This window comes from Pyrus communis, chromosome 6, assembly GCF_041283825.1.
Source record: "Pyrus communis isolate YQ-2024b chromosome 6, ASM4128382v1, whole genome shotgun sequence".
Taxonomy (NCBI): domain Eukaryota; kingdom Viridiplantae; phylum Streptophyta; class Magnoliopsida; order Rosales; family Rosaceae; genus Pyrus; species Pyrus communis.
In genome coordinates, this window is record NC_142570.1 from 2,782,608 (window position 1) to 2,799,847 (window position 17,240).

Here is a 17,240-nt window from a genome sequence, read left to right on the forward strand (position 1 = left end):
ATCGGCATCTTCGACTCCTCTCGGTGTAGGACCCATTCCTTTGCTCATTCAATTTTATATTATTTCTTTTTAGTGGTCTAGTTAGTTGTATGCTCTGAACAATTCCTAAGTTGCATATTCATTGTATTTTAATTCATAACTTTTATTTATATTCATTGTTCTTATGCATGTTAGTATGGCTTCGTCACCTTCGAGTGTCGGCCAACACTGCTGACCCTGGTATTTGGAGAATATCAGGATCGGGTGTGTCAGAAGGGCTGATAGAGTTATCCTCAAGCTTTAGATCAGATCGATATGATCTTAACTGTTGTAATGAAATCACAAGTAAGAAAGTGGCAGGAGAGGAATTACAAGTGTTACAATCTAATCTGACATTGCACCCCCAATTAGTCTCTTTAGATCAGATCGATATGATCTTAACTGTTGCAATGAAATCACAAGTAAGACAGTGGCAGGAGAGGAATTACAAGTGTTACAATCTAATCTGACATTGCACCCCCAATTAGCCTCTAATGAATTTTTTTTTTTGTTTGTGGGGGGGGGTTGGGGTTTGGAGGTAATGGGGCGGGGGGTTTGAATCGCTTCGTCAATCTGTGTGACGCAATGCTCTTATGTTCCACTGGTAACTATTGTGGGTGCCATCCCCAAAATCATTTATCACCAGTTGAAGAATGCCTATGAACTGTCTTCCTGATGTAAGATGCAAAGATTCGCGATAAGAATATTTGTTTTGGTCATGGTAACATGAATTATGTCTCAATATGTCCAGTGCTTTGTAAATGTTCTAGTTGGGGTCATTCTTTCACAACTTTGACAAACTGAAGGGTTGAATTTGGTTGGCTTTGGTCTTTGTTTGAGTTACTTAGATATTGATATCATTATCATATCATATCCTCATTGATTCAATATTGGGAGTCGGAAATACAAATTTTCTTAGGTTCTGGTATGCATTTTGATTATTTGTGAAAGAATTCTGAGTAGCAGACAGCAGGGAGCTAGGGAAGTACATTTTTCTCTAGCTTATATTCGTTTAAGCTATACCTTCGCTCTGAACTTTCCAATAACTAACTGCTTACTTGAAATTTCCTCATAACCTTGACTTCCCGTTGCGTGTTCCTGACATAATTGCGTCAGATCTCGTTCTTGAAATATATTCATAAACCTAGATTTGACATGATTTATAACATTTGTTCATTTTTCTGTGAATCTTATGCTTTCATTTATCGAATACCGAACATAAAATGAATGTATGCGCAAACGTTTCACATTCTTGTTCCTGTAGTAGTAACTAGAACCGGTCACACATGCATCTCCTTAACTTGCAGATAAGGAGCTGGACATAATCGAGATGGCCGTGTATGGTGACGTGATCCGGCCAGGAAACCAATGCCGATGCAGAACTGTGGCCGAGATGCTTGGCCAGCACAAGTCGAAGGACCAAACAGCTGCTTGCAAGTTGCCATAGCTTAGGCTCTTCAGCAACCAATTGCTAGTTTCTATATAGTTTTTGAGAAGGGTAACCCAGCCCACAAATTTGGGTCAACTTGATTAATGTCTGATTAGACATGTTAATCAAATTTTAAATTTCCTTGTGCCATCATGGCCATTGACATAATGTTTGGAAATTACCTTCCCCATTATAAAAAGCAATTATGCAAAGCAATTTTCTTATACTGCTGTGCCAAGTCAATGGAAACGATAAAGTTATGATTTATTGTTTAACTTTCACGAAAATGATTACCGCATATCTCTTTTCTCCTTCATGTGTATAGTATTTACGTCTCTAAATTTTTATTTATTTATTCAATTCAAACGTTTGGTGGTAAAGCATCACCACATCAAGAAATGAGTGTAGCGAAGATGATAATGTTTTATTGGATGTGTGAGCACATGAGAAAAGACAAAGACATGATTAAGAACGAGGATATTTGAGGTGAAATAGGAGTAGCCGCAATTGAAAATACGATGAGAGAAAATCGGTTAAGGTGGTTTGGACACGTGACCAAAGACCTACAAATGCTCTGATTAGAAAATACGAATATGTAACAGAAGCTCAGGGCAAAATGGTAGAGAAATACCTAGAAAGACTACAAAGAGACTTTAAAAAAAGACATGGAGTATTTAGAGCTAACAAAAATCTTAGTACAAAATTAAGCACAATAATATTTTAAAATTCATATAACCGACCCACTTATTTTGATAATTATTGTTGTTGTATTCACTACAAATGTTAGAAATAATCAAGAGTGCAAAAAAGAAGCTGGGCATGTAAAAATCATTTTCATTGGTTGACAAACAACAAACCACTTTCTTTGTTTTTTACATTTTTGTACAACTATCGTACATGAGATGAGGACGTATTTCAGTAAATAAAATCTTAGCATACATGATTGGTGAAAGGGACATTATTAATTCTAGCATTTCTAAGATCTAAGCATGCATATGCATGATTGATGCTGCGCCACCGTCGAATCATTGAAGGTTGGACTAAAATCAAATAAGTAAATAAAGAATAGGAACACTATCTAGAGGGGACATAAAGAGAAGAATGGGTCATACCTCCATTGACAAGGGAGACCTACCTTCTTGATTGACCCACCAACTACGGTACAAGTCTGGCCGGTAGCAAACATGGATTTTAAAGCTCATTTTTTTGAAAGACTAGTGTAAGGTTTTTTTTTAAAATACTTTTAAAATAACTTAACGCGTTTTTAGTAAAACTATTTTTGAGTTTTAAAGTTTTTTAAGTGTTTTTTTTTTTTTATGATTCACTTGCACTAAGAATTTATTTAGAAAAATATTTTCACCAAAAACGTTTTCAGTTATTTTAAAAACACTTCCAAATGAGCTCTATATTGACAAGTTTGATACTAGATTGTACTATAATAGACTACTTAAATAACTTGATTTCATGCGTATTTAATGGCATATTTGTTTATCATATTTGAGAATAAGAATGAATAGGTATGATTCTCTGAATTTTGCATTTACTAAAACATGTAGAAAGTATTAATTATGTGAGTCTCGTTAATTTTGAATGTGAGTTACCCAAAACATGTAGAAAGTATTAATTAGGGGAGTTGTTTATCTCATATCAAGCTTTTACATCCACAAACCATGCCCTAAGAATTTGAAAGTTGTCTTTTAACTTAGTTGTCTTCTAGCTTAGGGACTAAGAAGGAATACTCCTACCCTCCTAGGCAGTTGATGTCTAAAACTTATTCTTACTAGTCTCACCATTTCAAGCTGATTGTGCGGATAAATTTTAGGCATCAATCTCCAAGTTAGAAAACTTGTATGTTCTTCATGATTGCACATAAAATCTAGTTATTTAGTTAATCCAGTCTAGTCTCATATGTGCTATAGGAGTAAAGGGGTATACGACCAGGATATACAGACAAGCATTCATGCATTTTTAGAGCGATGTATATTCATTTCCTCCTACTGGTATTGACATTATATAGAGTAGTTTTAAACTTTTAAATATGAGCTCGTCTGGAAGTGTTTTTAAAAATGGTGAAAGCTCTTTTGGGGAAAATGTTATTAGAATTAACATTTAGTAAATATGCAAGTTAATTCTGAAAAAAAAAAAACATTTTAAAATGCTTTCTGCAATAAGCATCTAATTCTTGTAGGAAATTTTTTTTTTATCTAAAAATGATTTCAATTATTTTAAATATACTTTCCAACAAACTCTAAAACAATTATAATTAACCCAACCTAAAAGCCTAAAAGCGTATTATTATATGGTAGTGCATGCAACCAAACCTGAAAGCATTATTCTTGAAGGATTTAAGAATTTATATCTTTCTTTTATTTTATTTTTTCTGTTTTGTGAGTGTTCTTATATAAGATATTTTCTGAGACAAACAATGTGCAAGAGTCTCAAAGGTCAAAATCCATCTGTCCTGCGATAGTTAAATAACTGAACCAAAATATCTACTTATTTGTTTGCCTTGTGAGAGTCTGTGACCTGTCCTTGCAAGTGTGTTATAATATGTATTGTTCTTCTATCTTCTTCTTCTTTTTTTTTTTTCTTTTTTTTTTTTAATATTATTATTTAGAGAAGGGGATGATTTGAAATTTAGGAGAGTAAAAGTCTCAAACTCAAAACGCATAAGTATAAACTCAACATCTTATCCACTAAGATATTAGATTGTGCGCAGATGCATTGTTCTTCTATCTTTATATCATAAATAAGATATTAAAAATTGTATTCACCAAGGAGACATATGTAGCTGTTGATTAATTAGTTGATCTCAATATATATTTTATATATATACTCATCTTAATTATATATGATTGAAGTCGTTCAACTACATGGTCTTCGTTTGTGATACACATGCAACCAGACCTACCTTTAACTACCCCATCAAATGTCCCTATTTCTTTAAGGTTAACTGGGCAATTTGGTTTCTGCAGATCGCACAGTTTTGTGTCATGAGATCTTTTGCGGTGAGTATGAGTTATTCTGAGCGTTTTAACAGTTAGATTTTTATTTACGTTATATATCCGAATGAAGCTTTCAGTTTTACGAATTAGGATTTAGGGTTAAGTTCTTATGATAATTAGGTTTCAAGGCCATCAAAAGTAAGCCTTAGGTTCGGAAAGTGATCTAGGGCTTCTGGTGCTCTTTTGCAATGCGATATAATTAATAAAAAAAAATTAATATGATAACAAATTCTTTGTATAAATTAAAAAAAAATGATATCAACTAATTTATTATGTTTTCTTTTCATCAAAAGAAGGTTTCTTATATTTTCTGGTGCGTGAGTGCTATCGATGAGTAGCTAGAGAGATCGTTGATTGGATCATGGGAAGCAGCAATCATAACTCAAGGGTGGGTTCAAGTAGTGGTGGCAACTGGCATGCACACACATCACAAGCCAATTTCTTAATTAAAGTACCTAAAAGTTGGATTATCATTATCTTATTAACTAACTAATTAGAAGGTTCATTATATACCTAATACATGTACCCAATTCATGGACTGGTTCAAGTTGCAGCATCACAACTAGGTAATTAAACTAGTGAATTTGTTATAAATTATAATAACAAACATTATAGAATGACCTGGTGAACAGAGATGAGTTCTAAGTCTGTATTTTACATATCATGTTCTGAATTCGATTGGAGCGTATGAATCACAAGATAGTGACCCGAAGAATGGCTGAAATACTTGTATGAATATTTCAAATAGCACATGATGGTCCCTTTATAAAAACCAAAGATATAAATTATAATATTTTTTTTGTGTGTCATATGAGCGTACGAAACTTCATGCATATTGTTTGGTGGAAACCAAAAAAGAAGTTGACACATTGCGTATTTTGCATGTAGATTACCAAAGCAGCAGACCCCACTCCCCAGCAACATGTAATTGTTAAACTCAGCTAAACAGACTTGACGAGGTCAGCTAATTTAGATATCTTTGTAATTGGGAAGCTTAAGGTGAAGGATTAGCATTGTTAGACAATTATCATGCTCCAAAAGCTTAAGCAGAAATACATGCAAGGCACAGCGTACTAAATCTCATAGAATATAAACTCTAATAGTATATTAGACAACCACTAAGTACTAAAAACTGGATTAGGATTCTCTCAGGATCCATTATATCCGGATCCTCCGAATTACCCACTCTTCTCATTCTCCTGTCTTCTGCAATCACCAATCACTGCTGTAAACAACCCGATACGCGCCGCAGTAAATTTACTGCTGCAAACTCGAACCCTCATGGATCAGAAGAAGCACAGCACAACGAACCCTTATGGAATCCAAGTTTTAACACCATATCATATAACTATTAAGTCCCAAAAGCTTAAGTAAAGACAAATACACGACACAACGAAACCTCATGAAACCAAAACTTTGATAATATATTAGACTCAAAACTTTAAACCACCAAAAAAGAAAAGCCGACAATGCATATTAAACTAACAAAAATTCCTCTTAACATCAATTGTATGCATAATTGCTTTGAATTTACTTTGTCAAAATTGAGATGTGGTTTGAGTAGATCACAACTTTTACATTTATGCATTGCTCCTCGCTTTCTCAGACATGCCCTTAAATATATTAGTTTTTAGCTAACTACTTTTTACATATATCATTAATTGCTGTCCCCAAAAACATCATATGAAAGTGTCAAATTGTGAAATCCCACCATTCATTTATTTTCAGCATCTTAAAAAAGGACTCCTTCAAGAAATGAAATGTGGTCAATGTCACTCAATATTTAGAAATTTATGAGATTGGATTTACATTTACGGATTTAGATACTCCTACCAAACTTAGGTAAAAACAGATAATATAATTAAGATGTTTATTTCTTCATTAAAGTGGGCAGATGCAGCAAACCAACTTGAGCTAAAAACTGCTAAACTAAGATTAAGCATAGAGATGCTTTGTCCCATTGTTTTAAATGGAACCCACCATCAAACTGAACATGTGGAGTAATTTTTTAGTGTGCCATTAAGTGTAATAATATAATTGGTTGGAATTTATTTTTTCAAATTTATAACCAACCGTATTATTACACTTAGTATAACATGAAGTGTTCTCAACACATGAAATTTTTTTCCAACATGTAGGGCCATGAGACTAATGAAGTTTGAAGCCCTCATGAGAAATGTCAGAAACTTAGAAGTGGGAGATGGGCAAAGGAACAGCAAGGCGAAGGAAAGGTCTTTTGTTTGAGTTTTCCTTTCTCCTTTATTGCTTTCCAATTCTTCTTTAATCAACTCCCTTTCTTTTCTTCCATTCCCCCCTCTTGTATCTTTCCACAAACCCTACCCCTACTCTTATGCCAAAGCTTGAAACAGACTTTACAAAATCAAATATATTTAATTTTGAAATTTATATATATATTTTCCGTATACATATATTACCATCACATCAACAACAAAGTTACGTCACTATAATTTGGCCTATCACAACTAGATATTGATTTCGTTACAAGTCCTAAAACTAAGTGAGTCGAATCTGAGATGAGTGAAGACAAGTGCAAAGAGGCTACTTTAATTGAGCTAGTTACATCTAGGTATTGAATTCATCATAAATACAAATAGAGCAAGTCAGTTGAACTTAAGACAAGTGGAGATAGCTGCCAATAAACCAAGTGAGTTGAATCCACAACAAAGTTAATAATCAAGTGAGTTGAGCATGATATGAGTGGAAAGAACAGCTAATAACCCAAATGAGTCGAAATAACAATAAATTAAACTGCTAACTAGATTATTCTTGTATCCAGAATAATCAAGTCTAAGACATCATGGACTATATTAATACAACTACCATTAAACCAAGAACTGCTTGGTTCAAAATCAAATTTTTATAACCCAAAACAGAATCCAGAAAATAATCACAACCCAATTACATACCATTAGTCAACATTACAACAACTACCGATATATGAGTCCTCATGACTAATGACTCATGACCCAACCACTATACTAGTTCAAAATCGCCAAACTTGATCGGGACCACTTGTATAATGCCAGTCTATGCCGAAAACACAATCATGGACACCAAATGTCATAATACAAGTTGTTAGAATTTTTTTTTCTTTTCAAGTATCCAACCGTTTCTATTATGACACCTGGTATACCGAAACTGTATTACTGACACACTGAAAAATATCTTTCTTGCAGTAACCCCCATCCCCATGTAGTTGCCTAATGGTGCCTAAATAATACAGCCTCATTAACTTTGAGCACACGAAATAGCAATGGAAACAAAAGAAAATAGCAATAAAAACAAAAACAAAGAATAAAATGGCTGCAAACAAAACAAGAACGGTCCCCGCACGTCCGTCGGCAATCGCACGACGCATTCTCATTTTGTTTTCAAAAAGTAAAGAATAGAACTAGTCATCTATGGAACTTGAATTCACAACTAGAGAGAAATGTTCCTAAAAACGTAACGTAGATTAGTGTCGTTTCTTTTTCAGACAACTATATGTTTACACTTAATAATGATGAGAGGTTTGTAAGAAACTACACAATAAGTTGGTCATAATATATGAACATGAAACTCGCCGTCAACTTAAATCAAATTTAAGACTTTTTCATCCCCAAGAAAGTGAAGAGCAATACCATTTATAAGTACCATCTAAAAATGAAAGAAAACTATATGAATTCCTGTATTTAAGAGTCTTTGTGATTTCAAACTCTCATTTTCTTTTTAATATTATATTAGTATTCTTAATATAGATTAGTATACTATACAGTTTGTATTGAAAAACAAAAAACAAAAAGAAACTTAAGCTTTAGCACCACGAGAAGAAATGTTTCAGTATGTCAGGTACACAGCTCACTATATTAAGAGTTTGTTTGGATATGTTTTACAATGACTGAAAGTGTTTTTAGTGAAAATATTTTTAGAACCAATTTTTATTAAATATGCAAGTGAATGCTGAAAATGCACTGTTTCCTGGAAGAAGCACATCGGTGCTTCTTGTATAAAGCAGTTCAAGTACTTTTAAAACCCAAAATCATTTTCTCTAAAAGCGTTTTCAATCATGTTAAAAGTACATCCAAACGAATCTTAAATCTAATAATACAACTAGTTAAAAATAAAATTAAAAAAAAAAAAACTCAACCAATTGTAAAATCGCCGTGTCCAGCACTGAAACGGGCTCAAATACCTTTCCGTTGATTTCGGTGTTTTTAAAATTCTGTTCTTTTCTGTTTGCATGAAGAGGACCGCGCATTAAAATCCTCTATCCTCCATCGGCCGCGATTACCGCAAAAAATAGAAAGTAAATTTTCAAAAAGCGAAGAAAAAAAGTTAGAGAGAGAGAGAGAAAGCGAGTGATGAAATGGATCGTTGAGATAATTACAAACAAACATTCTATCTTTGGATTGTTTGTATAAAAACCCAATTTCTGTTTCCTCCTCAATTCAAGCTCTGCGTTTTCCCATTTTTTTTATGTTTTGAGCTTACCAGCTGGTTCGTTGGTTAGTTGGTTGCTCTGGACTTCCGACCCCAGCTGAGCCGGTGGTTTCCCGATCCGGGTCGACCCAGAATTTCGGCGGGCGGGTCGTGCATGGTCATTGGGTCGGCGGCAGGGGATGGGTTGCGTGAGCTCGAAGCAAGCGGTGTCGGTGACGCCGGCGATCGACCACTCGGGCGCCTTCAGGGACAATGTGGGAAACTCGGGTCGGAGTCGGGTCGGGGTGGGGGAGGTGGAGAAGAAGAGTAAGAAGGGGGCTGAGTTGAGTGGGAGCGAGTTGGGTGAATCGGGAAGAGCGAGTTCAAATGGCGGCGGCGGGAATTGTCACAAGAGTAATAATAGTTATCCCGAGTCTCTGAGTTTTAGATTGAGCAATCTGCATAAGTATGTGGAGGGTGAGCATGTGGCGGCTGGTTGGCCCGCGTGGCTCAGCGCCGTCGCAGGCGAAGCCATTCAAGGGTGGGTCCCACTCCGTGCCGATGCATACGAGAAGTTAGAGAAAGTGAGTCTCTCTCTCTCTCTCTCTCTCCCTCCCTCCTTTTATTTGATTTTTTTGCAAAGTTTGTGTCTTTTTGGGTGATGATACTGATTTGTTTGGTTTTTGTTTAAAAAGTTTTGGATTTTACAGAAATGTTGAACACAAACGTTTGCTTACACTTTTATAGAAAGTTGGCATTTTTGTATAGAAAGTTGGCATATTTTGTTTAGAGTAGTTTTTGAACCCGAGTTTCATCCCGTGTAAATTAGAGTAGTTTAGAATATCGACGGGTTAAAAAGCTAGAAACTTTAAGCACTTGCTTGAAATCGACGGCGTGCATCAGGGTAAGCTTACAACAGCTTACCATTTTCAGATTGTTTGGTAAAATGCAAGGCCTTCAAATCCAAACTGGTGTTTCTGTGACTGCTTTTTCTGCTGTCTAAACTTTCGACATGATTAATTTTGCTGCCCGGAATATGCACATGATAAGTTTTCGATAGGATCATAATCTCATACTTTTGTTATTGTTTGTATTCCTCCTTGCAAGTATTAGTTGATTGTGAATTGTTAAAACTCTGTTCTTATTCGATCGCAATTCCTTGAATAGATTGGACAGGGTACATATAGTAGTGTGTTCCGAGCACGCGACCTTGAAACTGGGAAGATAGTTGCTCTGAAGAAGGTGCGGTTTGACAATTTTGAGCCTGAGAGTGTCAGGTTTATGGCACGAGAAATCTTGATTCTTAGAAGGCTTGACCATCCAAACGTCATTAAACTGGAGGGCTTAATAACTTCCCGATTATCATGTAGCATATACCTTGTGTTCGAGTACATGGAACATGACATTACCGGACTCTTGTCTAACCCTGACATCAAGTTCAGTGAGGCACAGGTATGCTTGCCAATGCCCTTATGAATAGCTGCTGTTATCATGCTAGTTTCATAGGCTTCATCTCTCGTGATGTTCTACTTCACCCTTAGTCATCTGTTTATCCATCCACTTTCAAGCTGACATTGGCGATGTTGGTTTTGATTTTGTAGATTAAATGTTACATGAAGCAGTTGTTATCTGGACTTGAACATTGTCACTCGCGGGGTGTAATGCATCGGGACATAAAAGGATCAAACCTTCTGGTGAGCAACGAAGGGATTTTGAAGGTGGCTGATTTCGGATTGGCAAACTTCTGTAATTCTGGGAATAAGCAACCCCTTACGAGTCGTGTTGTCACTCTATGGTATCGTCCTCCTGAACTTTTGCTTGGATCGACTGATTATGGAGCTTCAATAGATCTATGGAGTGTCGGCTGTGCATTTGCAGAGCTACTGATGGGGAAACCTGTTCTTCAAGGGAGAACAGAGGTAATTAACAAACCATAATACATGAATTCCCGTTATCAATCTTGTTATAATAGTCTGGATGTCTACCAACACGACAGTTTGAATGCAGAGTCCTCCCCATTCTAATTATGCTTGCATAAATCAAGAAATTAAGTATCTGATTCTCTTAAGGCATGTGCTTACAAGAACAAACTGGTTGATTCTCTTAGGATGCGTTAGATTGTTTGTCATACTTTGCTTTGACTTCTCCAATTCAAGTTCTTATAAGCATTTTCCACAGGTTGAACAATTACACAAGATTTTCAAGCTTTGTGGCTCCCCACCAGATGAATACTGGAAAAAGTCCAAACTTCCTCATGCAACTCTATTTAAGCCACAACAACCCTACGATAGTTCTCTGCGGGAGACCTTTAAAGATTTGCCTGCAGCCACGTTTAACCTACTAGAGACTCTCCTTTCTGTAGAACCACACAAGCGTGCGACTGCCTCCTCTGCTCTTGCATCCGAGGTAACTCGCAAAATAATGTAATATGTACCTTAAACATTGGTTCGCATCGTGCAGATTTTCCTAATACAGTATTCTTCATTTACCACTTCAGTATTTCAAAATGAAGCCTCATGCATGTGATCCGTCAAGCTTGCCTATATACCCACCTAGCAAAGAGATTGATGCAAAGAACCGGGAGGAGGCAAAGAGGTGAGTGGTTCTCGAAAATTGAGTAGAGTCTTCACCGAAATATGAATTTTGAAATTTAATATATGGCCACTGAATTTTCAGGAAAAAAATTGGTGGGCGAGTTCGTGGATCTGAAACACGAAAGCCAACAAGGAAGTCACTTGGGTTTACTAAATTGGCACCAGCAGAGGTATCTCTCTCTCTCTCTCTCTCTCTCTCTCTCTCTCTCTCTCTCTCTCTCTCTCTCTCTCTCTCTTCCCTTCATGTATATTTGTGAATCCGCGTGTTATAATGGTAACCACTAGGTTCTTATTGACACTCAGCTTGTCTTGCAGAACTTGGCAGTACAGTCTCGAGGTTCTTACAAAATTAATGGCACTAACGGACATATTCTTAAGGAAGATGATTCAGTTCTGGGTAGGGAGCTTCCAAAGCCATCGGCTGGTAAAGTAGAAGACTCTTCGCATGTAAAGAATGCATCTCAAGGAGACATTCCCTTCTCCGGTCCATTAGAGGTTTCTACATCAAGTGGCTTTGCATGGGCAAAGAGACGAAAAGATGAGGCCAGAAGATCTCATACTCGGTCTTTTTCAAGAGGACACATTTTTAACGCAATAGAATCTTCAATCACAGTGCATACAAGGAGTAACTTTGACTCCAAAAGGCATGAAAATGCGGAGCTTATGTATAAGGGGCGCAATGATTCAAGAGGGCATGATTCGTATGAGATTGCAAAGCTTGCGATGCTGAAACAATGGGGCAAGCTTGAAAATCCAGATTCCTTTGATGCTTGCGATGGGTACCACTCGCAGGAATTATCGTTGGCACTTTATCAAAGGGAGGAAATGGCAGCTCACGGTGATATGGTAAGTTTGTAAATACAAAAATCAGATGCATCATTATTTGACTTTTGACGTAGAACTCCCAGTTTTCGCATTACCTGGAACACCACAAGGAATACTGTCTCATATATCTTGTAGCTTTTCTTTAATTATTCGTTTGTTTGGTTGAGTTGAAAATACAAGTAAAAGGCAAACAAGTTTTCTTTTTTGATGATGTTATATATATTCACCTAACATATTTAACCTCGTTAACAGGGGTTTCAACTTCAAGATCAAGAAGACAAGGTTGAATTTTCCGGACCCTTGTTGTCTCAACCGTATAGAGTTGATGAATTTTTAGAAAGACATGAGCGCCACATCAGAAGAGCGACCCGGAACTCATGGTTCCATAGAGGTACAGGACTAATACTAATTTTTCCATATCTCTTCTGCAAGCGTTTTCCCCATACCTAGTGGGTTGGGGAGGGAGAACGATACATAAACGTGTAGCCGACTAAATATAGTGATAATTGCAATGGCTGTCTTTAGCTAAATATTGTGACTTTTAAATTGCAGGTAAGCAGCAGGGGAAGTAATCATATGATGGAGAGACTTTGAGTAAACCAGAAAAGGAAACAGGTCTCGACGAGAAACAGATTATACAAGAGTTCAGCCTGGTAGCTGGTATTTCCATCTAGGTGGCTTCATCCACAAGTTGAGGAATTGAAAATCTCCGCCACAAGCTCGGTGACAAGGCGAAGAACTATCCTTCCACTTTAGAATATCCGGGAGGGGAGGAAAGCACGAGAATGATTGGATCAGTTGTCTAGAGTAATGTTCTTTCTCTCTTGTTCGAAACTTTTTGTTTGTTGCCTGATTAGCTCCTGGTTTCCTATATTTGTCAAGTCCCATTGGGCAAATGTGTACATTAGTAGCGATGGTTTCCGAGGAAATGCCGTGTAAAGTCTCTTGTTTCGTAGCCTCGTAGGCTAGGGCATCAGTTTCTCGTTTGGTTCTTCCAAACTACTTAGTTTTCAGAAGAGTCTTGAAGTGAAAGAATAGCAAAAATGGAAGGAGGTTTACATATTAGACAAGCTCAGATTGTTGCACATATAGAACATTTTGAGGCCCAAAATCTGAGAGCTTAGGACAAATCTCAACTTCACATTCAGATTTAAGTCCAATCTAACTTCACATTATGTGAAGTTGAGAAATTAGAAAGTCATTCAATTGATGGAGACGTCGTGGTATGAGTATACTGCTACTGTAATGTCCCGTGTTAATAAAACAATAGCGTGTAGAGAAAAACTTATACATGATGATGTATTCTTCACGAGACGTCATGGTGGCTTGTGTATTCGTGTCATGGCATGGAAGTGAGCCGTGAGAAGGGAGGAGAGAGACAATATCTAGGGAGTGCACTCGATTTCATGTAACTTTTAGCCTGTGATTGAGAGAAATTAGAAGAAATAAGGAAGTCAAGGCGATAAAGGGTAGTATCCCAAACCAATTATGTGACATAGTGTAAAAAAGTTAAAACATTTATGATGACACATGATAAATTTGGAACACCTTTTGATATGTTACGTTGGCGTCCCCGTCTTATGTAAGTCTCTATTGGATATCTCAAAACCTTAGCCGCAACTACACCTTGTAATCTTAGTGTTGGATTCTCATGTCAAAGAATCATATGGCTGGCTTTGCATCAGCATCAGCAACTAATTAGTTGGCCAGCTTTGCATCAATTGGATGAAAACAAATAAAAAACAACGTTAAGATGGAAATTAAAGGCATGGGTGGAGTGAAGGGCTCTCCAACCTCCATGATTGTAATGTAAAGGGGAACATGAAAAGGAACCAATGGCCCAAATCTGTCACCGCCACAGAACATGGGTCTATCTGCATGGTTATCCTCTACTCAAACTTGGTACATCATAATGCTATTATGACAGTATCTTAAGTCAATCACGTATTATTATGCATGTAATTTTTCTAAGTGACGGTGCATGATTCCCTTGAAATACTGCCACATTGATATTCACATTACATTGATACCCAAAGTCAACGACACATTGTTATATGTTTTAAATTTTACGCTGCGTGATTGACTTGGAATATTGTTACAATGACGTTCAGGTTGAATGAAAGTTTTCTTTTTATACAAATCTTAATGGTGAACATCAAGGGCGGGGTCGATCGACCATCCACTCACACCCACATTTGGTGGCCAACATTAGTTAGGATCACATTTCGCATGAGAAATTTCTACATTTGAATGTCACTATAACAATATTTTAAGTCAATTACGCATTATATTTTACATTTTAACTTCCTCACCTGACCGTGTGTAATTGACTTAAGATACTTTTACAACAACATTCTCATGCAGTGCACATTCTTATGCAGTGCTCTATGGTGCACATCAGGTGCGGGACTGAGTGACCAAGCGGCACTCACATCTGCTCTTGATGAACACCATAACGGAAAGGGATTCTCTCTGGATCCCTTCCGCCTAATCCTCCTCATCAAACAATTTGAGCTCTTGAAATTTGATCCAACGGTTAAAATTATTATAACTTTTAAAGTGGGCTCGTGTTTTTACCCATTGGATCAAATTTCAAGAGCTTGAATTATTTAATTAAGAGGATTAGGTGGAAGGAACTCGGAAATGATCCTTTTCCCACCATAACAATCCTCATTAGAGAATTTCCAAATATTGTTAACAACCGAATAACTAGCACTTGTCAGTACCATTCTAATTAATTAAAAAGGAGGTCCCATATTTTAATCAAAAGAGTTGTCTGAAGACTGAAGCAATTGGGGTTACTGTTACCATAATAAATTAATAATTACCTTGGTAAAACACATGATGGTGAAGCTAGGTGAAGTTCAGTTTTCCACAAATATCATATTCGGAAGAAATTTTTCAATATCTCGAAAATATGGTCCAAATCGGAACAAAAAGATATGAATTTTCATAGGAGCGAACTTCGTAACGAGAGAAAGCTTCCTTGAAGTTATTGAAATTTTATTTTAAATATACAACTACTTATACTATGACATTTAATGTATCAGACCCTGTACATAGTGCACTGAAAAATCTGTCCACATGTGGCAGGCGAGATCTCACTTTCATGATCATCTCACCAATTGATATATATTCTCTCAGAATATGCTGGGATTGCACATGTCATGCATGGAGTGGCTGGAATCATTTCGTGGGTCCCGCTTTAAGATGATAACAGTAATCGCACCGTTCATGTTGTTGACTTTGTGACGAATCACCTCATGGCATGCACGCCACGTGGATCTAGATCTCATTGACCTTATGGTCCTATCTTCTTTCACCCCCAACATGTCCCTCTGATTTCTGCGATTTCTGAGATGACCATGTTTCTTTGGTTACAAGGATATTTAAGGAGATTAACAAAGTAATTAACAACTTAAGATCCTCATTGGTATTGTATGGTAATTAAAAGAGAATCTTAATAAAACACTCATAATACTGCTTATTTTTAACGTTAAGAACATTTTTAGTCTAAAAAATGATTCTTGGTATTATTTACTTACACTTTTATTTTGTCATTTTGATTAAAACTAAAATTTTTGAGGATTTTTTGTTAATTTTCCTTAATTAAAACCAATCCAATAATGCATTTCATGCTATGAGAAATTTGTTTCCTTTGCTTGCTGGCTTGCTTTTTTTATCTCATCAGTTGTATGAAACACGTATGATGAGTGACGACTCCACTAACGTTCGAGTCCTGCTGCCAACAGTCATTGTCGATGCGCAATCTTTAAATTTTTACGTAAATTCATAACGGTGACATATGATAGTTAAGTGTCACGCGTAAGTCATTCCGACTCAAGATTGCAAATATTCCTCAATGCTAGTGGTTAGAGTAACGGATCTTCCCCTAAATTCTATTTTACCCAAAAAAAAATTAAAACCCACAAACCAAAATGGCGTGCGAGCTTCATCTTGTCCTTGGAGAAAAATTGCTTCATCCTGCACCTGTAAATTGGATTAGGCTACTTACCCGCTAGTCAATGATTTTAATTAATCTTTTTTGTTGTTGTCAATTTTAATTAAACTTTTTTTTGTTTTGTAAATTACTCTTTTGAATATGACAAAGGATGCTGTCACCTAGTATTACAGTTTTGTGATATTTCTCTTCACTTGTAAGCGAAAGGTCTTAGGTTCGATTATCGTCAAATACGAGTTTGAACTATATTATTGATAATCCATCATGAGACTAAGTCTACTCCTTCCTCTTAGTGTAGATATAATCGATTGTTTAAAAAAATATGTGTATAACATAAAACAAAAAACAAAGGTTGCTTGCCCATCACCCTACATTAAATTGTCACCGTCCATTGCATGAATCGGATGAAAAGTAAGGAAATGGGGGGCAGTGATTGGTGCCTTAAGAAACCTGACCTGCTGTACGAAGCAAAGCGACGGCCCAAAACCTTGACCCTGAAGACAACCAAATTAGGCGGCCCATACTTTGACAACACGTGAGAGCAATCACGTGGTGGTTCCAGTTGCTTAACGACATCGCTCGGCGCTGAAAGGCTGTCGTGTTGCCGGTAACGAGCGAAAGACGTTCCGGGAAACGTAAACACGCGACGACGTGACGTTTTTTTGGGCACGTTATGCAATATGATTGTATAACTTCTTGGCCCCACTATCCTCAAAAGATGAACATTGGAACTTCAAATTTGAATTCTTGGATTGTAAATCAAAGCAAATCAAAATAAAGTGTCTTTTGATATAGCCTAAGATCGAGAATATTACTTGGGTACTCATTAACGAGTACTTATTTTATTATTTTGTCTGATTTAGAAATTTAAAAATCTCATGATAAATCGTTGTTGTTATTGTGCATTTTGAAGCAGCATTATACTTGAAATATATAAAAATAAAAGTTAGACAAAACTCAAATTACACGTCTATGACTCGTGCAACGAT

At 36.5% G+C, this 17,240-nt stretch overlaps 1 protein-coding gene across 2 annotated transcripts; it reads left to right on the plus strand.

Annotated features, from left to right (window-relative positions):
• Positions 1–8,676: 8,676 nt before the first annotated feature.
• On the plus strand, positions 8,677–13,360 carry LOC137710600 (protein IMPAIRED IN BABA-INDUCED STERILITY 1). Of its 2 annotated transcripts, none has more exons than XM_068449669.2 (9): positions 8,677–9,455; positions 10,039–10,323; positions 10,473–10,790; positions 11,050–11,277; positions 11,369–11,466; positions 11,548–11,635; positions 11,781–12,311; positions 12,543–12,681; positions 12,843–13,360. In XM_068449669.2, exons 1-9 carry the CDS (start codon positions 9,072–9,074, stop codon positions 12,860–12,862), a joined length of 2,091 nt encoding a protein of 696 aa, XP_068305770.2. In that variant the 5' UTR covers positions 8,677–9,071; the 3' UTR covers positions 12,863–13,360. The 2 variants fall into 2 exon arrangements, with proteins under 2 accessions (XP_068305770.2, XP_088551534.1); XM_088695408.1 differs by having other exon boundaries at positions 8,742–9,455; positions 11,769–12,311.
• Positions 13,361–17,240: the final 3,880 nt, after the last annotated feature.